Source organism: Calypte anna, chromosome 3 (assembly GCF_003957555.1).
Source record: "Calypte anna isolate BGI_N300 chromosome 3, bCalAnn1_v1.p, whole genome shotgun sequence".
In the NCBI taxonomy this organism is placed as follows: domain Eukaryota; kingdom Metazoa; phylum Chordata; class Aves; order Apodiformes; family Trochilidae; genus Calypte; species Calypte anna.
Window position 1 is genome coordinate 20923789 of NC_044246.1, and position 23313 is coordinate 20947101.

At 41.3% G+C, this 23313-nt stretch overlaps 1 protein-coding gene across 1 annotated transcript in view; it reads right to left on the reverse strand.

The window, feature by feature from the left end:
• Nucleotides 1-19479, reverse strand: part of EML4 (EMAP like 4) — a 155434-nt gene extending 135955 nt beyond the window's left edge. Inside the window, exon 1 of the mRNA XM_030447726.1 lies at nt 19239-19479. Within this exon, the coding sequence (XP_030303586.1) occupies nt 19239-19263 (25 nt within the window). The 5' untranslated portion in view covers nt 19264-19479. The remainder of the gene's footprint in view (nt 1-19238) is intronic.
• Nucleotides 19480-23313: the final 3834 nt, after the last annotated feature.

Below are 23313 nucleotides of genomic sequence, written 5' to 3' on the forward strand. Positions count from 1 at the left end.
TTATCCATCATAGAATCATAGAATCATAGAATTGGCTGGGTTGGAAGGGACCTCAGAGATCATCAAGTCCAACCCATGAACCACCGTTGCGGTTGCTAGACCATGGCACTGAGTGCCACATCCAGTCTCTTTTTAAATATCTCCAGGGATGGAGAATCCACTACTTCCCTGGGCAGCCCATTCCAATGCCTGATCACTCTCTCCGTAAAGAAATTCTTTCCAAATTCTAACCTAAACTTCCCATGTATTCCACATCTGCGTCAAAAGCCGTAGCATGTTAGCAGAGCAACTTCCTCGTGAAGAAATTAACTGTATCACAAAGCTTTGTCATTCAACAATACTCAGGATTTTTATGCAATACCTAACCTTATCTTTCAACACATTTGGATTATTGCAAGTGCTTGTTGCAACCCAGACTATAAAGAAGTCAGACTAGATACTATTCACGTAGCATAAAAATTACTGCATTTTTTAGAAATCCATAATTCTGTAATGAGAGGACAGCATGGATCTCATGTTTGTATTAACATTTGGTGTTTCCTGAATCAATCCTTACTTCGAAAGTAAATAAAAACCACCTCTGCCGTCTCCCTTTTGGAATACATTGACAATACTTTGTAATAATCCCTAATGCAGCCTCCTTCACATATCTTCATCTTTATTATAAAGATTAATGTAATACATTAAGTGTTTAAGTACCTACTTAAGAGCTATAACACTGCCCTTTGTCCTCTGCCAGCCTATGTTCACCTGAAGGAACTCCATGTGCCTGTGTAGAAGGACACACTGGGGAGGCAACCACACCTCCTGTTACAGCCTCCCCTTACCTTACTCCGAATTTCAATTCTTCAGAGCTCTAGCAAATAACTTTCACATGGGCCTGTGCTCCTAAGATCTAATTTCTACCTAAATACAATTTCTGTGCAAAGACTGAATGCAACTGGTTCAGCCATTTTTAAAGCTCTCTATACAATAGCCCACAGACACCTTCCTGAAATTCTGCATAGATAACTGGCACTGGTGTAACTGAGCCATCTAAACATTTCTGCTAAAAACCACAGTTTATACCATGAGTTACTCCAGAATCTTAAGTGCATCCACACAACCTGGCCCCAGGCCCCCATCCCTCACCAGGGCCCAGAGGCTGGCAGATGGCTCATGGGCTTCCAACTTGAGCAAAATCCTGTCACCTGACAGAATGAGTCAAACAAATGCTTCTGAATGGCTGAATCCCACAGGCATCATAGGAAATATGAGGAAAAGGAGTCCCCAGAGAAGAGGGAGCTGCTGGTGGGTGTGGTAACACTGTCTTCCTGAAACCCTGATGCATAGGGATGATCACAGAGCTTAAAAAATACCAGACGATGCCTCACTGCTGCTACATCAGCTGCTTAAAACTAAAAAAAAAATTTAGAAAGGATCCAAAGAACATGTGCAGTAAAACCAACCTTACATGTCAAGGCAAGTTTTCCAGACTAACTGGTCCCCAAGTAAGTAATCTTTAATTCTAAATCTGATCAAACAGTAGGTATGATTTCATTTCCAGAGCAGCATTTCTGAGGGGGTTCTTATAATATTGACTTGTCAACAAGACTAATATTGCAAAAGCCCATTCATTCATTGGTTTCCCAAAACAACTGCATGGAAATGTCTTCCTACTTATATGCAAGGGCTTCTGAACATGTAAACTTACACACTGAATGAAACAAACCAGTCAATGGGAGTATCTAGCTGCACAGAACTGTTTCCCTCTAAAATGCTGGAGAGCTAGGGCATAGGTTTCATAGAAAAGTGACAAAACCCTTTTTAAAAGTACAAAATTAAAAAAAAAAAAAAAAAGTCTAGAAGTACCTGAGCCCAAAAAGGCACCTCATGTTATCCCTCCTCTGAACATTTTAAAATACTGCTGTGTAAGAACAGTACAGTCACAAGCATGAGAAAATGCTTACCATTTGCAATCCCAGTCCTCAATACTGCTAAATTTTGCTCTCCTTCTAATCCTGGCCTCTTTCCTAGCAGCATTTCAGAAATAGCACTGTACAGTAGGTTCTGTACTCCAGAAACTATTTTACTCAAGTTGCACTTCTTCCTAAAGATGATAAAACCCATGATGCTTCTTGAGAAATCAAGCTGATTTCTCTCCTGGATTGAGCATACTTGGCACATTGGTTGAAATTAATTTGGATTTTTAAAAAAATGCTTAAATTTTATTTACACTTGTTGCACAAAGGACTTATCAACAGAACTGTTTTCTTACATTACATACAGAAAACCCATATTATGGAGACCCGAAGAGCTAATGTCTCATGAAGGCATATGAAGAACCTCTTTCCTTAACAACCAGTTTAAAGTCATTGAGGCAAGCTTATAGAGGCTTAAAAGTCAGAAGGATTTGAAAATACTAATTTACACTTCACATGACTCCCAAATAATCAATAAAAACAATTTTAGCCTTAAGAAGTAGTAAAGTTCTTAGAAATTAAAATGAGTTTTCCAGATATTCTGACTGTGTAATTGTCATGGCCAAGACTAAATCCTCCTGCTGCCATCAAGTAAATACAGTACAGAGCCTTTATTCACCTCCATAAATTTGACTCCAGCAGCAGAAATAAAAACAAGGAAGGGTGAAGATGAAAAAGCAACTTAAAACAGGCACTTTGGATGCCAAGCCCTTCATCTATGTTACCAACAGACCATGCATGGACCCCATGTGATGCTCTGAGTGAAATTACAAACAAAGAATACATTGACATGGGTACAGTTCTTATTTCCTACAACACTGACTTACAAAATACTGTTAAAACTGTGTGAGGAAGTACTAAAATAAACAAAATGAAAAAACAAACAAAAAAACCCACACAACAAAAAAGCAAGGAAAACACCATAAAAACACAAATAGACATGCAATGGAAGAATTGCAATATTCATTCTGAATTATCTTGGGATAACCTAGTGCCTTATCTTAAAGAATAAGCAAACAAGCACTAATAAGGATGTGAAGCATTATTCAGGCATTCCCTGTGGGGATCAAGCAGCCCAGGGCAGGAGGGTAAGAGCACTGGAGGGTGACTATAAAGCAAAGGAGTCCTAAGCAACTTCAAATACAGGAATACAATTAAGACTTCATTAACTATAACTTTAAATTGCATTTTCCTCATCTTACCAGGACAGTGCAGCTGCAATTAATGAGACAGGATATTTAATCATGGTCTTTGACAACATGAACCAATATGCTTTTTTCTAAGATTCCCTTTGTAACAAAAGGGTCTTCAAAGATTCTTCGATAAACACAAAGTACTCATTTATTCACTCATTTATTTTTTAATTTATTTTTATTTTTAGAAGGGAGTCATTAAAGAGAACAAGCTGGTGAGCTCTCAGATTATGTTTCCTTCAAAAGCAGTTGCAGGGTGCAGTAATGTTGGCAGCCAGAGCCAGGGTTGCAAAACAATTCCCATTATAACATTGTCTTCAGAGGTTTGTAACTTCCTTAAATATTTACCTTTTTTATTTGAAAGGTTTCACATTCACTATGGGAAAGCTCTTGATAAGGATCTGAATATGCTTCTTAAAAATACCTATCAAAAGAATAATCATATAGCAAAGTGTGATCACTTACAAACTGCATAATGATAATATACATAAACGTGTCTACAATCAATCTAAACCTGACATATTCGTGATAACTTAGCTATACAACCAGAGTGTTAAGGGATGGAAGGAGAGAAGAAATAGGTGAAAACTTTAGATCTATACACCTAGCAATCCAAATACGTTCCTTTATATTCTTCTGCTTGTAATACAGGCCTATGGACTGACCTGTTAAAAAAAAAATCTGAGGAAATTAAATAAAAAATAATGAATTATAAACCAGAAACCTTCCATCTGGAATTAGTCAAGGGCAGATATATTTTTAATGTAGAAGAATTCTGTAATCTGACTTATTTGACTCACTTATGATTAGTTGTTCCACAACAGACTAGAGCTTTAGAATACAGGGCTTTCAATCTGGTCTTGTAAATATAATATTAAGTTCAGGTTATTAATTCAATAATTTCAATAATTTGAGGGTATTTCTATAAAATATAGACATGCTAAGACATCTAATTAGATTGGCTTTTTTTTCTTTTAGCACAAAGCAACAGTAAAGCCAAATTAAAATACATTTTCTCATCTGGAACATACGCATAACATCCTTAACACGAACAGCTAGGCAATTAATGGTAATCCAGTGGGACAAAAATACCATATGGTTGCATTCAAGGTTGGGGTTTGTTTGGTCCAAAAACCAGCAATATCTTGGAGATTACATGATGACAGAGCCTAATGCTACACTTCCACCTCCAGAGTGGGTCCAGCATGGGCCAGTACCATGCCACAGAGCTTACACACGTGGAGCAGTGCAGGGTCCTGAAGGCAGCAGCGCATCGCCCATGGGCCAAGGAGGGAAGGTACTGAGAAGGCAGCCAGAACTTGAGTCCATCTGGTTTGCCCTCGCCCACAGTTTTCCTAATGTTTTCACACAAACAGGAACAACAACCTGCTGGAGGACTATAAATACTGCCTAAAAAAGGAAAACTGAGCTTTTTCTTGTAGATACAATGTAGCTGAAGTGCTAGATACACAGCTCCTCCCTATGGCTTACTCTAAAGGGAGCTGAAAGAGGAAAGCAAAATAACTGTAGAAAAACACAGATGGCATCAAAGAGATCACAATACCTAGCAGCAGAGATGCAAAATGTCTTAATAATTATAACTATTTCATATGGCTACTGCAGGTCATTTCCTAGATCACCAAAAGAAGCAGCACAAGAAAGTACTTAAGTACAACTGTGTGTTTGAATGACAAAACCAAAGGTAAGTTTCCTACTAATTATGTTGACCCATCTGGGTTAAAAAAAAAATATATATTATCAGTGATAAAGCAGACACAATACATAATGGTCCTGTGAAACAGAACATGCAACAAGAAATCATTAACTTTAACTCCACAAAACATAAATACCAGCTATAAAACCAGCAGAGAAACTTTGGTGATCTGATGCTGCGCTTCCGTCTAGGCTTCCTGATGTACGTGTGTAATTGATGCAATAAAAGTCCTTGGAAAAATGAGTCATATCAAAAAAAATTATCAAACCCTAATGATTAACAAGGAAGTGGGATGTACCTCACAGTAGAAAAAAAGCTTCTCCACTACAAATTGTTTTAAAATACAATTAGCTTTCATATGATAAAGAGGCATTGTTCTGATTTGCTAAACCAAGTTGTCTAATATTTCCATAGTAAAAAGTCATCTTAACCATTCTATGGAATTAAAAAAAAGGAAAAAAATCCAAAGCTCACAACAACAAATGTAAGAATTTTCAGGAACTCCAGGAGTATAATTTACAAACATCAACAAAATATTTTGTTGGTTTACTAAACTGCGAGTAAACTGTCCCTACAAAAAACCCAACATTTCCCTACTTTCAGTGTTACCGAAAATGGTCTTCACAATGCTTTTTACTGAATAAACACCACAATTCAAAGAAGGGAAGGGGGGAAAGCAAAAAGCCATATGATAACCATGGTATTAAATGAGAGGGATAGTTCTTGTTAGAAGAGAACAGAGAGAACGTCCTCAATTGAACAGAACAGCCAGAATGGCAGTGTAGCAGCAACACCACCGTCTTGCTACAAGCTCCCTGGAAATGGGCCAGCAACAAGTTCTCAGCGCATCAACGTGATTCAGTTTTCCACCTTGAGAATATTGACAGCTAAATTGCTTTTATAATGCTGAAACCATTCAAAGTCAGCATCTGAAGAGAACACCGTTTGGAAAAGGAATGACATGACAAAATATCCCACAATAACCAAGAGCATAGTGGGACAACATGGGAACCACATTGTGCACCACCGGATTTTGATAAACAGAAGATCCCAAGGTTAGAGGGATTATTTCATTCCACCAGCACCATGAGGTCAGGGACATGCTGCTGGGGAGCCTATGCCAGGGCAGGGAGAAGAGCACAGCCACCAGCTGGGGCTAACGAACCCACAGGCCTCGTCATTTCACAATTTATTTATTTTTAATGTAGAAAAAGAAATGTAAAGCCTATGTCAGCTCCAATTCCCCTCATTCTCCAGCAGCAGAGCAAAGGAAGATTGCAAATACCAGCTTTCTGTTAATATGCTGTCAAGCGTGCTGGTAGGATGATCATCACCTTTCCCTGCCTGCTCTTCAAGGATTAGAGTGTAGCTTTGGCAGCCAACAGCAAGAATAGTCAGAATTTTCCATCAGAAACATGGAGTTAAATGGCAGTCAGTGGAAAAAAGTATCCCTGAAGAAACAGAAGTTTTTAGAAAAAGCCACATCACACAACAAAACATCCATATAGATGCAGTGCTGCGGAGGGGCAGAGGAAATTCTACAAAACTCTAAAATGTTGGAAAATGTACATATTTATAGTGTGAAGTGCATGCTATGGCAGCCCAACACACCAGAAGGAAAGAGGAGCTGCTGTGCAGAGCATGGCTCCAGCCAGTGGCAGCCTGTCAGACAGCATCCCAGCCTGTCAGACAGTATCCCAGCCTGTCAGACAGTATCCCAGCCTGTCAGACAGCATCCCAGGGACACTGCCCAGAGAGTAGCCGAGGGTGGCTCCTTCTGCCTCTAATCAGAGACCTTTCTTCCAGAGACAGACATCTTACTTCCTCTTCCCTACTATGAAGCTCCTTGCTCACTGCAAGCCAAAACTGTATTTCTTATCCAATGATTGATATTCTCTGTCTCATGCAAGCAGAAGTCTGCTGTCACACGACGCAGCTCCAGTTTCCCTAGACATAGCCTAGGACCACTTGTGCAAGGGTGGTTTTCACTTTGAGCAACCCCTCAAAGGTTCACCCTCTCCCCACATGGGTTACCTCAAGCCCCAGCAGGGACCTTGCTCTGCTTCCCAGTATCATGGTGCTCACAAGCAGCACATGGCCACCAACCAGCCACTCCTCATGGAGATCAGAGGAAAATACTGGATACAAACCATACTATGCACTGCACAGAGGAGGGGACATTAACGCATACACATCAAAGCTGATGAAATAGATGATGAAAATTACCATGAAATGGTTGTTTCAACGCCCCTGTTCCACAACAGAGAATGATGCAGATCAAAAGCAGAAGCCGGTACCTGAGGCTGTACAGCCAGTACTGAAACTCACAGGTCCATAACAGTAATTAAGCTGATGAAGAAGAGTTAAGAGTGAACAAGATGACATCAGCCCTCTGTCTTTTTCATACATACACAAAGATCACATGATAGTACAGAAGAGTTGTGCACCAAAATGTAGCTTCTTGTTCATCTTAAACAATTCACTGCTTTCTATTAAAGATTTCTTTTATTACCTGCTAGTTAGTTTAACTTTGAAAGTACTTGGTTTTATATCTGTACATTATATGCAAAAGACTTGTGAACTGCAATAAGGCAAAGAAGAAAAAATGCTACCTTTAAAGTTTAGCTTGAAATTTTCCAAAAATAAAATTCATACTACAATGCTTAAGACTGAGAATCAGTAATATTGAAAACATATTGATTTTACGCAGCTTTTGTAGAAGACAAAAAGCCCTTTTGTAGATGCTGCCAAAAATGTCAGATACTACCATCCTTCAAAATGTTCAGTTATGAAATAAAAAGGCCAGATTGTGGTCCCTTTAAATAAGAGGGGCACACAGGTGAGAAGGGTGGCAGAATACATATGCAGACAACAAAGTATGGAACCTTCCCAATTAGTTCAGGAAACAAAAATAGGGACTGATTAATTTTTATCTTTTTAATTTAACTTCAACTAAAGGCTAAAAGGCAGCTCAAACAACACACATACACTGACAAACACAATCCATGCTATGCACTGGAAACACTCTATATATGCATTATTGTCCATTCCCTTTTGCTTTCTTGCAACTCCCTTTGTTATTTTATGTATACCTTTGAAAAACATTTCTTTGAGGTCTATAAAAAGTAAACAAAAAATGTTGCCATTAATTCACACAAACAGCAGCCAAGTGAGAGCACTTCTGCTGGTAAAGCTACTATAGCTATAGGAAGAGGAAACTGGAATTTCTACAGGAAATAATAAGTAAACACAGGTAATTAAAAGCATGTCAGCAAGAAACTCTACACACATACCTTTATTATATATATATATATATATATACTCTGAACTTGCACAGTACTGTGCCCAACTCTGCTGGCACAGGGGCCAACAGGGACCCCGTGCACCCAGATGAGCAAAGTCAGAGAGCTGGATCAGGACAAGGACAGGATCAGGGACTCCTTCAGGTAAAATCTCTGCTCGATCAACACTAACAGGAATTTTTTTTAATTATTGAATCCCACATAGCTAGAATTTCAATTGCATAGTTTACAATTCATAAAGTTAAAAGGACACATATCTAACTCTTCGGTGGCCCACACTTCACTACAACTTAAAACAGGAAGTCCTGGAAGGAAATGGACCAAATACAGGGGCATCAAAGGTCCAAGCCTCCTGTAAAAGCAATAGGAAAAAATGGTGAGTGATCCCTGTGGAGTGGGAAGCTGCACATTCACACTTCACTTGGAGACTTCTCTCACCCAATGCACTAAGCAATTTCCTTCCTCTCACGAAAGAATTTCTTTCAGGTCCCAGGTCCAGAGCACACAGGTACAGCAGGGCTCACCCATCAGCTCAGAACCTCCTCTCCCTCCCACAACTCCAGCCATCCTCAGGGACAGGTTGCACATTAAGCTGTAAGACTTTCTGCAGGTACAGGGACAGAGACACTGTTTGCTGCTTGCACAGCTTGCAAACTTTGCATGCATGTGTTTTGACATAACTTAACCAAGTAGTAAACAGTTTACATTTTTCATGGTCCAGACAGATGACCACTTCAGTATTTGACTAAATTATATTTATGTACTCTGCAAAACCCATACTCCTCTAAGAGCAGAGCAGAATACCCATGCATGCACATACATAAACACTTTCTTTGCAGCAGAACCAGAGGCTCGGCACACATATACAAAACTATGGATCAAAAATCCCTTAAAAACTCAAATGACTTGATATAAAAAAAACACACCTCTCATCCCAGTTCTGAAAACTGGATGCCAGATTAAGTCCCACCCAACACCATACAACTCACTGACAAATTATCTCAAAGAAAATGCAACAAAAAGTTGCATACCACATTTTCTGCATTTACTACTGCATCCCAGGATATTTAACCCAAAAGAAACCATTGTACAGTACACTGAGACCAAAGATTGTTAACAACTGCCAAACTGATGTCCACAGCTGGAATATCTTCACACCAAAGTTACTGAGGAAATACATTTGCATAGAAGAGACCCTCTGTGTACCTTTCACTCCTCCAGCCAGCATCCTCAGCACTTCTTAAAGGTTCACAAGCACCTTTTGTGGATTACATCACAAAAGGACTGCAGAGCCCCCTATGGATTCAACCCAGCCTCTGTCTGCCCTATCCCTCTCAGGGCTGGAATTCCAGTTCCCAGCGAGGTACAAGGCAACACAGCCACCTGGACCACAACTCTGAGCTCTCACTTTAGGAAAGGGTCAGTAGTTTTACTGCAAAAGGGTGCACAAAAGGTATGGGAAAAACTAGCATGGTGGTACTATAGAAACCATTTCTGGCCTAGCATAGAGAAAGAAACAAAAAAGCCACATAGGATTAGGATTTGGGCTGTAAATATTTTTTAACTAGAACTTCTAGTAGGATGTTTACTGATGCACCAAAGCACAAGATCCCATTTCTCTGCTTAAACAGCAACAGAGTGAAAAGTAAATCCACACATCAAGTTCTTCTCAAAAACATTATTTAATTTTTTAAAACATAGCCCAAATAATTGTAAAAAAAAAAAAAAAAAAGAGGAGGAAACAGAGGAGGAAACAGAGGAGGAAACAGAGGAGGAAACAGAGGAGGAAACAGAGGAGGAAACAGAGGAGGAAACAGAGGAGGAAAAATTAAAACAAAAGTGTTTAAAGATAGAAACAGCAACCACCCAGAGCAACACATTTTTAAGGGGAAAAAGAAAAAAGCTCCTAAGCATTCCCCTGTGTCTGTCTGCAACTCATAATTACTGTGAATATAGAAATTCACTCCTCTAATGAGGCTTCCGTCCAAGAATTGTGGCAGGCAAAGAACAAGCAGATTGTTAATATGGTCACAGCCTAACTGCTGCCTTATCTATGCTAGCCACCCCTCCAGTCATCTCAGAAAATATTCAGATACCACAAATTATAGAAAATACAACCGAAAATCCAAATCTGGAGAACAGCACTGCCAGCAAGTCATCTTTCTTAAATACGTCATATCATTTTTCATGGAAAAATGCCATACCACATGACAAGTGTTTACAAAATAGAGAGGCAGAAATCCTTCCCATCACCAATCCCAATGCATGCAAGTCTAAAACTTTCCCAAAGATGAGCTTATTACAGCTGGTGCAAACCTGTCAGTAGGGACTCAGAGCTCTTTAATGCTTATCCTATTAAAAAAAAAAAAAAAAGGGCAAAGAATTTGTTCCCCCTTGCCTTATGACTTCAACAGACACGTTTAGGTTTCAGAAAGCAAGCATTACAGCCCCACAAACCACTGATTTCCTCCTAGATCTCTCTGATGGCACTTGCACAGGACACATTGGGAGAGGAGGTGATAGCAGTTCCTACTGATGAAGGTTCCTCCTTTCCACACCAAGAGGCACATTTTTTAGAAATGCTCTCCTGAAATTCCATGCAAACTGCATCAAAAAAAGCCTCAAACCATAGCAGCTGTAACACACATTAACACATGTGAAGTGGACCTTTCTCACAGAGAAGCCCAAAGGTACATGTGTAGCAATCGCCTCAGAACTGCTCCAATTCAAAGCAAGATTTCATCATAGCTACATCAAACCAGAGAAATCTCTTAACAGCAACACATTTCTCCAACTCAAAGCAAGATTTCATCATAGCTATATCAAACCAGAGAAAATCTCTTAACAGCAACACATTTCTTTCCATTCCACATGGCCGTGTTTCCTGTATCTACTGCTACTGGAAAGGAATTAGCTCAACCATGCCCTCCCTAAACTATTAAGCCTAGAATTACAAGACATTCCAAAATTTGTCTGTTAGTTATAAAAACCAGAAGCACCAGAAGATGTATAATACCCATTTAAAAATCATGGTTAGATTTCAGAGTTGACGTTCATCCTCCAGAACTGAACCTGCAAGAGAAACTCTTGGCTTTGTTCTGCCCTTTATAAGCAGAACTTGACAATGAAATTCAGGGGTTCTGATTAACTAAAAATTCATATAATGCACACAACAGGAAGGCTCTTCAGAAAATGGCATGGTCTGCTTGTGACTGTGAATGAGAGGGGAAGGAAACAAACCACAGCCCACTCTACTGTTGCTGGTTTGCAAAGCTTGCTAGAACCCTGACATAAAAGCAACACTTTTCTTCTGTCCTCAAGAGGAAAAAAACATACTAGACACTAAACTAGTAAGGAAACTAAGTAAGGAATTAGTAAGGAAACTAAGAGTTCTGCCCTTCATTTTATGTATATTGGGGACTGTTCATTCAGTTATGCCTACGAGCACTTGCTCACCTCAGCAGCTAACGGCAATTATGCATTTCAAAACAATTCCTATTGCCCTTATGTCATAATTTCATTGAAAAACCAATAAAAATTGGTGACATCATTACTTCTTGTGTTCGGACAGCAAATATGAATCCCTCTTCCTAATAGCCATTTTCTCCCTTTTGTATTCTTAATTCAGAATAAAGAATTCCAAATCTTTTGTCTTTGCAATTACAAAGTTCTCATGAAAAAGCATTTTCATTTACTTTAACTAAACCACATTTCTAGTCCAAACTAATTTACAGTGTCCCTCTAGGAGGCCAGATCTGGGACTTAGAAGCATTTATGTCTTGAATTTATCCACTGGGTTTCAAACCCAAATTTTTCCAGAGTATTACTACAAAAGCCTGACAGTTTAACTTGATGTGTTAAAGCTGTTTACACAAGACCAAAATACATTCAAATATAAAACAATTTGGTTACAGATACCCCCTTTACCTTTTTTTTTTTTTTTTCTTTAAGACCCAAGAAACTGGCAAGAGAAGTAGGAACCAGTTCCAGGCTGGAAAGCTACATTCACAGCTACAGGCTGAGATTCAATGAAAATGAGAGAATCAGGAGAACGACAACAGTGAATATTTTTCTTTAATTTAAAATGACATTTGAAGTGCAAAGAAATTGCACCTCTCCAAAATGCATCCTAATTCCTCACGGAGCATAACTATGTAGCTTTTGTCTCTTGCAATTTCCACTACATTTTTATTATGCTTAAGACATTTACAAGCAGCTCCAGAAAGCTAAAGAAAGTTCATTTTAATACTGTAGGAGTAGGCTTACTGTTTGTAAGATTTGCACTTAGAATTATTTTCCTTAAAAGCTGCAAGAGCATGCAATCCACACCTTTAGATGGGACAGAAAGGCAGAGTAGATCATCACCAAAGAAAGGAACTGGATTTTCCAAAACTTGTTTGAAAAAAAAAATCCTTTCCCAATGAACAGCATTTTCATGAAGAGCAAAGCATCATACTCAACTAAAACGTCAGAAAAGTTGTCGGGAAATCAGGAGTTAAAGAACATCAAGATATTACATTACATTTAGTAAACAAGTTAGGCTGAAACTACTAAGGACGAGCAGAAGAGGCAACCCACTGAGAAGCAAAACAACCAAAAATCCTAATAAAAAAATAGTTCATCCAACCCAGTAAGAATTCTTAGCGCTGAGAGCTCAGGAAGAATATTGTCACATTTGCTGAGAAAAATTGAAAAAATAAGAAGGAGATCGGGAAGGAGGGAAAAAAGAAAAACAAAAATGAGGAAGGAAAAAAAAATAGCAAAACCAGAAGAGAAAAACATTTCGTATGTTCCAAGATTTAGCAATAAACTCAGGCCTTTAATGTCTCTAGTGTCTAATGTCACATCCCACCCCTCCAGCAGCACCACCCATTTATTGCCACTGCCTGAATTATCAGCTCAGCCTGCAAGCCTGGCCATCAACACAACCTTTTCACATCTGACTTCACACGTTTCCTAAAGACGACTCAAAACTCACCCATCCTTCAGCACCCAAAGAAAGAAAAGCATAGAAAACCAAAATTCTGCATCTATTTCAACAAGCAGATGAAAAAAAAAAAAAAAAGGCAAGTGACTCCTCTTTAAATTGTTGGTGCCTGTGCTCATTTGTTTACAAAGAGGAAAAACAAGGCAAGCAGTGGCTCCACCTGAGCTCACAAGTAACCACATAAAGATTTATTGAAAAGGAAGCTAGTGAAGCTTAGAAAAAGTTGTTTTATCAGGTGATTCTCACATCCTAAACATAAGAATGTCCCTACTAGAAACGCTCAACCCCAACAAGAGCAGAGAGACTTGCAGTGCTATCATACACGCTATGTGCTATAAAATTAATTTCCCTCTAATACCCTTCCTATTACATTATGTGTGGTAAGACAGGAACAACATCCTTGGCCTTAAAATTGCATTGATTAAGGATTAGATTTAGCAAATACCTAGAGAGAAGGGAAATATAAACCTCAATAAAAGACAGAAACCACACAAAAAGGAAAGCAGCTACTCTGAAGAGCAAGGAGTGACATACAGAACGCCCTATACATTGCTAACAGCACAATTAGCAAAATAATGCTGCTTGCAAAAACAAGAGCTTCAGAGGATTTGTATGAGCTTTGTTCTTCACCAATCTTTTTCCCCTTACATGCCTCATGATATAAAGTACAGGAAAAAAAATCTTTCAGAGTACATTCTTCAGTCAGGAGAAAATCCTGTCAGATATATGTACTTCGCGTATCAAAACCATTCAGTTAAAGGGTATGAAAAACACATTGTGAGGCAAAAAATTCTAAGCATCCCAGGTATATAAGAGAGAGAGAACAGAGTCTTTTTAATGGATACTCTTCGAGATTGTTTCGGGTTTTGTTTGCAAAACCTAGTGTTACTCAGTATCAGGCTAAATATTGCCAATTGCTCTGTGGAAAAAAAAAAAAAAAAAAGATAAAAAGATTTTTTCATTTTCTTAAATACAAGATCCTCTGCTTCTCAGCTGGACCACAGGGTTCCTCCTCACTGCCCATGAACTCTAGCTCCATTTAGCAGAAGGTGGACCACCGCTCAGCTTCTCAGGCAAAACGCCTGCCTTCCTTGCTGCTGGAGTTTAACCACCCCTGGCACCAACCAAGGCCATCCTTTGCAGGCAGGACAGACTAGGACAGACTGACATCCTGCCAAAGGTTTTATTTTTAAAGACGACTAGCACACTGACAATAGCACACAGCAATCCCACGAACAGAGCCCTGGGAATTAAGCCGAACTCGCCATCACTATGAGCAATCGCATTGTAGCACCACAGCCACTTTTACAGTCTAGACAGCCAACCATAAAACTTCGTATTCTAGCCCAAATAAATGACAAATACCCCAACACTGTAGCCAGTCATTCCACATGCTCATTTTTCTCGGTATAGAACCCAGCCAGAGATGAATCACAGTGCACACATGCTCCCTGCGCTCAGAGCATTGGTGACCACAAGATCCTCTCTGCTCCAGCTCTCCTGCCCCCTCCAGCATACCTGCCCCTGCATCGCTGGGAGCTTTAGAGAAGGCTCACAGGCTTTTAAAAAACCCATGGCTTCAGCAGAGCCTGTTGGCTCTTCAAATACAGAACAACAGGACATACAATAAGACAGCCTCATGATGTTTTCTGCTGCTGAACCAATGTACCTACGGAACAGGAATGCTTTCCAGCAATAGCCAGTATAGAGAATGGGAAGAAAAACTGAGGAACTGACCTCTATGCCACCAATTCAGTAAGTAGTGGTACATATGAAATTAGTAGCAGTACATATACAGTAACACAGTGACAGAACAATATGTAAATCCTACACAAAATGAAAAAGCAGATATTTCTTATATTTCTCCAGTTGTCTCTCCAATAACATCAACAGCAGACTAAAACACTGGTCTCCATTTACTCTCCTTTGCCTGCACAAGCTAAACTACCCTTTATTAAAAAAAAAAAAAAAAAAAAATCTGCTTGCCTGAGACTTCAACAGAAAATTGACTTGAATTTACCTGTGAAAATATCTTCAATTACAGAAAATTTTTCAGTAAAGACTACTTCTAAGCTTCAGAGTATTTGGCACAGCTGAATAAAAATGATGGTTAGAAGTCAGAAACTGAGACTTCATAATTTGTTTTTATGAGTTACTATTCCGCCACAGACCTCACCACTGCAGAGTCCTATTGAAATGTTTTATACCATGTTGTTATTGTATGCTGGTGACAAACTTGGAAACAGCTGTAGTAATTTTTTAACATAATCTGATTAATGCTTCCATATCTTTGTTTGCAGTGAGTTATTGTTACAGAGCTCAATTAGCAGAAGCTTTCTCAGAAGGCATAACAATGAAACAGCTAAAAGCAAGGAAAAACTGTCCTCCAAAGGGCATCACTCACCAGGGTCAAGGCAGCTCATTGTAGCTTACTCTTCATATACCTAAAATTAGTAGGATCAAAAAGTTCCCATACCTTAGCCCATTAACCCTACAGAAAGTAAGATAAATGAACAGCTTAAGAAGTGCCATGGAGAACTGATGCAGTGACAAGTGCTTCATATTAAGACAGCACTCTGAGACACCCTTTAGCTGAAGGTAGGCATTAGCTGCACCAGAAAGTCATGTTTTAGGCCCAAGAAAGACACCATCCTCTACACTGCAGCAGTTGCAGAGTACAGCAAAGCCAACCTACAAGCTGCCAATTTCACAGTGTCACCATGTCCCACCTGCCCTTAGCTGAGAGCTCCTGCTGCTTCTCTCCCACCGCTTGTCATGCTTCTGCTCTCTAACAAGCCATTTGAGGTAGAAACCCAGCAAAACAAGTAGAAAGGCCATAACTCAATAGAGTGATATGTAAAAATTAAAATTATTGTTGGCAAAACTGTCAGCCTTCTACAGCCTAGAAGCCTCTGATGGACGAACTCCGAACCAGTTCACCATAGGTTCACAGGAGTGCAAGGAGGGATGAGATGCAAGACACCAGCTCGCACCACAAAGAGCTTTTCTTTTGGGCAGAACTATCTTGCTCAACTGTTCTGGTTGAATCAACACTGCATTCTCTTCCTTGAAGATGCTGTCTCCAGGTTGCTTTGATCAGAACTCTAACACAGGAGAGAACCTGGCAAAGCCTGAGCCAGACACCCATGCTGTGCTCCTGTCTCAGCAAGAACACAAGGCAGAAGCCCAGGCACAGAGCCCAAGTTCCCAGACTTCTTGTTCCCATTCAAAAGCACATTCTTTCACTTCAAGGGATGCATCTGAAAAAGCAGATGGACAAAATTCATTGACTCCTCTGACCACCATCATGCTGGAAATGCTTAAATGAAAGGGATGACTGTCCTACTTCAGATGGTAAATGGGATGCAATAAACCACTTTGCGAGTGGTGGTATTCAAAAGGTACTGAAGTCTAAGCAAATGAGAAATACCTCAGTATTTTATCAAAAGTGTACAGTAATATCTATTTCAGCTGTGTAAGTTAACTCATAATTCATACTTTTTTTTTAACTTCATACAGTAATTGTATTGTCTTAAGTAGAGCACTACATAAGCATTTACTAAACTAACAACCAAAACAATTTTCTAAATTACATATAAAATGGTTTATTTCATCTGGTTATTCTCATTAAAATTTCAATGTGGAAGCCAAAAGAAAGCAGCTGTGTAAAGTATTTTCAACTGCAAGAGACATATCAGAAGGTATTTCTGCCTGTCACGATCTGTAATAACATTTTGCCTTCCAGGTAATGACAGGAGACATTAAAAGGACAACTTGCTCTCTAATAAGCTTGCTTGACTGGTTGAGTACACACACACAGAGAGCACGGTTTTTGCCAATAATAATTTTAGGTAATTCTTACATTTTTTCTAAATCGCATTAATTTATGGCCTTCCTAAAAGACATTTAACAGCAGCTAATTAGATTCAAGCCATTAGATTTTAGTCAGAGATATTTAAAAAATATCTCAGCACAATTCACTTATCTTTGTCATGCTGCTGAGAAGCATAATTCAAATCTGAAAACAAGAAAGTCACAAAGTTTCCTCATCCAAAGCTACATATTCTGGGAATACCCTCTTCTCAGCCCAAGTCCAGAAAACCCCCATCAGTGCATGCACAGACACACACACACAAAAAAAGGCAAAATCAAAGGCCAACTAACAGTGAATACCATTATATACAGTTTAAAAGGTTGAGCTAAGCTTAATCCTCATTAAATTCTAATGAAATCACCGTGCCTTCCTGACCAAACAGTAAAACAAATTAAAGGTCCAGATGGAGCCTCCCTTAATGAGGCAAGCTGGATGCTCTAAAAAGCCCACCACTGCCCCAGCACAAGGTGCTGGGCCACCCAACCAGCCCCATGCCATTTCCTGGCAATCAACCTCCCCCCACAGGAAAACGATGCTTTATTATTTCAGAATAATAAAGATTTTTTTTCCACTTCTAACACAAACCATCTATTTCTAAATATCAAGCTCAGCAGGGCCAGTTTTCCATGAGTTAAAAGCCATACTGGTGCCCTTTGATATGGTGATCAGTTCCACCACTGGGTGAAGAGGTTCATAAATATTAACCATGGCACATCTGCATATGTCACCCACAGGCATAATCTTCCCTCTGGAAACTGGGAATAGACCTTGTACAATTTCTTCCCATGTCTCTTTCTGATAGTCAGATATAAAATAACCATGGAAGTTACTTGAGAGAGGAGAGTGTATCAGGCACAGGGTCAGACTACCAAAGTATACTTGTTAATTACAGCGCGCCAGTTTGGTTTGGACAGGTGCCCAAAATGCTGGAGTTGACATTTCAAAAATCTGAAAGGTTAGGATCACACTCAGAAGTATTTAAATGAGTCAATTTTTCCAGAATATTGAGAACTATTCACTATTATTACAGATTTCACTGGAGTGCTGTAAAAATAATTTTTTAGAAGCACGGATTTATTCTGCTACAAAAGATGGAACAAGTTCAATCAAGAAATGCCTGCAATAGATGCAGAGGTGCTGAAAGGAAAGTGGCAGGTAGGCACAACACGTAATGTCACCCCAAAGTGAACAGTCAGACATGTATCACGTTTGTAATCTGCAGAAAATACACAGGAACGTACACACTGTATAATTCTTATATTTGGATACATTTTCAGTTCACACTTATGTTCAGGACGCCTTCACACTACATGCAATCTATTCTGAATCATTCGGAAAGCAGGTTGATGAATTTTTTTTTGTCTTAAAGAAACTGTAAAATTGCCGCAGCCTTAACAAAACTTCCCTGGGAGTATCTGGATAAATGAGCAATAAATATTTCAGATGGCAGCGCAGCTCCAGGCAGAGGAACTCGGTGCTCAGGGAACCGGCAGGGCTCCTCGAGCACACGGAAGGATGCGCGGCCAAAGAGTGGGCACCGACACCACCAGCCCCCCTCCGTCACCGCTCCCAAGTTTCGAGGCGTGCAAGCGGGCATCGCCGAGCGGGCCGGGGCTGGGCCACGGGGAGGGAAGCAGGCAGCGAAGGAGCGCTGCTCAGCCGCTTCCCGGGACAGCGGAGCACCCCGCGGCAGAAGCGCTCCCGGGGCTCTCGCTGCGACACACGGGCCCCAGCGCGCCTCCCACCCCCGGAGCGAAAAAGGTAGGGACAAAAAATTAAGTAATATTTAAAAAAAAAAACGTACACAACAGCCCAAACCCCAAGCAACTAACTCTAGGGAAGAGCAAGCCCACGGCGAGGGAAGAACAAAGGAGGCAAGTGCAGCCGGAGCTCTCGCAACAGATGGTTTGAAGCTGAGCAGATTTCGCGCTGGTATCCCCTCCCGCCGCGGCGCCCGGGGTGTTTGCACACACCGGCCCGGCCGGCACCGCGCCGCCACCGCCGCGCAGGGCACCCCCGCCTGCCGGCCCGCCTGGCCCCGCGGCACAGCCCAGTTCAGCCCCGGCCGGTGGGGTCGGTACCGCCGCCGCCGCAGGTGCGCGCCCCCAGCCCCGTGTCCCCGCGGCAGTGCGGGCTGGCGGGCGGCTGCCGGCACGTTGGCCCCGTTCCGTCCCTCCCGCTCCCTCCCGCTTCCCGCCGCCGCTCACCCAAACTCCCGGCGAAACCGTCCATTTTGTCTGGGGGGAGGCCGGTGCCGCAGCCGGAGGGGAAGCCGCCGTCTCCGGCCGGGACAGGTTCATTCACCCGCGGAGCGGCGGCAGGCAGCGGCGGCGCCGCAGCCCGGCGCTCATGAGCCACCCGGGGCAGCGGCTCCGGCGGCTCCCCGCACTCGGCGACTACGGGAGGCGGTTCCGGCGGCTCCTCCTCCTAATGCTGCTGCGGGGCTGGTGGGAGCAGTGCCCGGCTCAGTCCCTGTGCCGCGACCCCAGCACGGCAGCGAGTGCCGAGCTCCTCCCGCCGCCGCCAGCACCGCCCCAGCGCCCCGTGCTGTCGTGCTTCCGACTCCGCCCGCCCTGGCAGCCGCCGCTTCCCCTGCGGGCGGGTCGGCCCTGCCACCAGCAGGCTCCCGGGCGCTTGTGGCTCGCGCTCCCGCCGCTCTGTCCTGAGCTCCGGTGGCTCTGCCGGTGCTGGTCGCCCGGTACTGCGCCGGGAGAGAGGGTTGTGAAGGACCACCGGGAGGGGAGAGGATAGGCTGTCTGCCGGGGACCAGCAGCAACATCTGCTGCTTTGGGTTAAGTCCTTTGGGAGCAACATCTCTACGTTTATACGATCGGGCAGTTTGTGGGAGGGTTAACTTGGCGATTTAATTTCGTTATACCAGCAATCAAAGCAGATATTTTCTTAGGCTAATCTGAAGACGTTCGTTCAGATTAGTTTGGGAAAGTTTTTCGTCACGAGCTCTTAAACCAGAGGAATTGTTCTGTAACCTTACGTTTCTCATAGATGCGCGTCGGCGCTCCCTCCCTTCCCCTTTCCAGCCGGCGCGCTCCCGGCTGTTTCTTTCCCATAACTTCCAGCCACGAGCTTGATGACAACGGAAAATAAAACCAGAAATTCAAGTCAGCCATGCTGCGTACCATCGCATCTCTTACGTGTTTCGTATGTTAAGCAAGATCATCAAGTTTTATGATGCAGTGTTCTCTCCTTGTTCAGGAAAAGCTGTGCACCCATTGCAACATCCTGTTTTGCTCTAAGTATTTTCCTTTATTGCACTCAAGTGACAGTGCTGCAGTCATAGAGAGAAGTGGATGATTGCCTCATGCGCACATCTCTGGTGCTTGCATCAATGTCCCCTAATGACAGTCTGTGGATGTTGTTGAACACGATGCGAGAGAAATGTGGTGACAAGAAGCAGCATAGACGCGATGGTAACAGTGCCCATTTCCCAAGCACCTTCCATCTGCTTGGGCAAAAGCATCATTATCTTGCTGATCTGCAATATCAAATAAACCCAAGAGATTTATTCTTGCTCATATTTGAGGCAAACACCTTGAAACTTTTCATCAAAACCTAATCTCCACCAGATTTTCCAGCAAATTCTACAGAAGAGCTACCACAGTAATGAATTTGGCTGCCTGCACACTACATCAACAATCCCTCTTCATCCAGCCTGTAGTCTTGTCGAAAGAGATGCCTTTTAGTCACTCTGCTGTAAATGGGACATCATTAGCCACTAAATTTCATGGTTCTTATTCTTTATGGTCTTAATTACTAGCAGGTATTAAGACTTCCTGCTTGCTCATGGGATCTGCTGCTGTAGAATGGCTACTTCCAGGGTCTTTTAACTCCAGCAAAAGAGTGCTGCAGTCATTCCAGCAAAACTCCCTCAAAAATGCTTAGGTTTATGAACAAAAGCAAGAACAAGGCACTACAGTCTCATCTCCCCACACTCATTTTTTTTTTACCTGCCTCAGGACAGGTTTTCAACATGCCTAAAGCATTGGAGTACAGAGAGAGATCTCTATGTAGGAGAAGTGCCTAGGGAAATTCAGAGCCTGTGGATAGCTTTCCTTAGCAAAGGGCCTCTTTCCTCTAAGATAGAGCCTTATGAATTTCTTCAGGTGGGACTTGTGTTCTTCAGGATGTTGTTTTGTTAAAGAAACAGAAAAAAAAAAGCCAAACAACAAGGATGCTCAGCTGTCTGCTAAACCTCTCAGCAGTACCATGCTTCAAATACACCAGTGAGTTATTGTTAACATCCTTAGGTTTGTCAGTAAAGTGTTGCCTCTATTTCATAGAGGCACAGAGGTGAGAACAGTGCAATGGATCTAGGTGTTTAATTTCTACTGCAGTTGTTCAATGAATACTTTTGATTAGCTGGGTCCTGCAGAGCTTTCACAAGAGTACATAAAAAGTTTAAGAGCTGCAGATAAAGCTAGTTGTCCTCAAACCCATGATGAGTTTGTATTTAAGTTGAAAACCCAAAATTTAGTACTAACATTTTAAAAATAAAGCTCTATCAGTGTAGACTTAAGGAACTGAGTATATCTAGGCAAACTATAATGCGAGGAAGTTTACCCCTGGGTGACTCGTACATTAGGAATTTCTGAAGAGCAAATGCTATGGAGTTAACAAAATATAGCAAATGTCAGCTTTTAAATTCCTATATTTCCTTCTCCAGTCTAAGCCAAGTTCTGAATACAACCTTAATGTAGGGGTGGTTTGTTTGGTGTGTTTATTTATTGGCTGTGTTTATGGTATAGACAGCAGATGTAATTGTGGTATGGACAATACACAATCGGAGTTTTAGCTAAGAATTTGCAGTAAATACATACATGGAGTGGTGTTTATTATCTTTAAAATTTTAGTTGGCAGTTGAATGAAATAACTATTAAAGCAAAAACATCTTTTTTATGTAGGTTTCAGGAAGGTACTGGCAAATTACTTAATATGGCCTGTAGAGTAATAATCAGTATGACTATTCCAGGTGCAAACCCAAAAAGAACAAGGCAATTTCTTACATCTAGTATATTACCTAATGCTTAACTTGGAGTTGTACAGCCCTACAAGTGGGTTAACTTCTGTTTCTTACTTGACAATGATTCAAAAGGACAAAAAGAGTTCTTGCCAAGTTCTAACAAGCTCAGGGACTGCCTCCTTCTAGTTCATGTTTTGATGCTAAAGCAAGATTGTTCAGGGATAGAGTAAACTTAGATTATCTCACCTCAGCTTTCAAATAACTTAAACATCCAGTGCTTTATGGTACACATAGATTGTAAATAAAGACAACTGTGATACTACAGGACAGGCATTCTATATTAGTTTCAGAGTCAGATTAGGAAATACAACTTCTTGTCTGCAGCTCGACCCTTTGCAAGTCCCTCTGCTGAAGGAGCTGGCTGGACACACGCTGGGATAGGTGAAGCCTGAGTAGCTGATGAGCAACAAGCTGGTGCCTCAGCTGCTGTAAATCAGTTTGATGTTACTTAATTCTCCTAACAAGGCTGATGTACTCCAGCTGAGGACCTGGACAATACACCTGGAGTCTCTCCCTTTAACTAGAAGGAAGTTATGGAACCACAGAAAAAGGTCACTTTGAAATACAGTGTAGGCTATACACATACCAGAGATTTTTACTCAACCTTTGAAGGAAATAGGCTATTTTCCCCCCATTGTTTAATTTGTCTGGCACATTTTTTTGGACTGCAGGTTTTTGAGTAGTACTTTTTGTAAGAAGTACTTTGTGTTGCTTTTTGGTTTGGTTTGGGGTTTTTTTTTTTTCAGTAATTGCCATAGTTTAGCAATCTTCTGCTTACAAGTTTTTATGACTTAAGTGTTAATTATCCTTAAGCATTTTTTTCCAATAAGGAAACATAAAAATTAGTAACAACTGAAAATAAAATTGCTGAGATTCTTGTACATGAAGTTGGGAGCCTGAACTTATGAGCCACTTCCTTTTGTCTGTTAAAAGAGGAACATGCTTCCCACAGTACTAATCCCCTGTTACTTACAATGGTGTCTGGTTTACTGGACTGAAGGAACTCTTCTCCCCCCTGCAGTTTTCCTGATGCAGCGGGAAGAGCATGGATGTCTGAGGAGGAGCAACCATAGAGATCCAGCCTCACAGGTCTGGTCCTGCTTCTCCTGTGCTTCCACCTCCAGACCGGGGAAGGAGGAAGATGATGCTGGAAGGAAGGAGGAGATGATGCTGTTGGTAACCAATTGTGCCCCACAGCTGGTGGTGTCATCCATGCAGGATTGCTCCTGGTGCTGTGGTGGTGC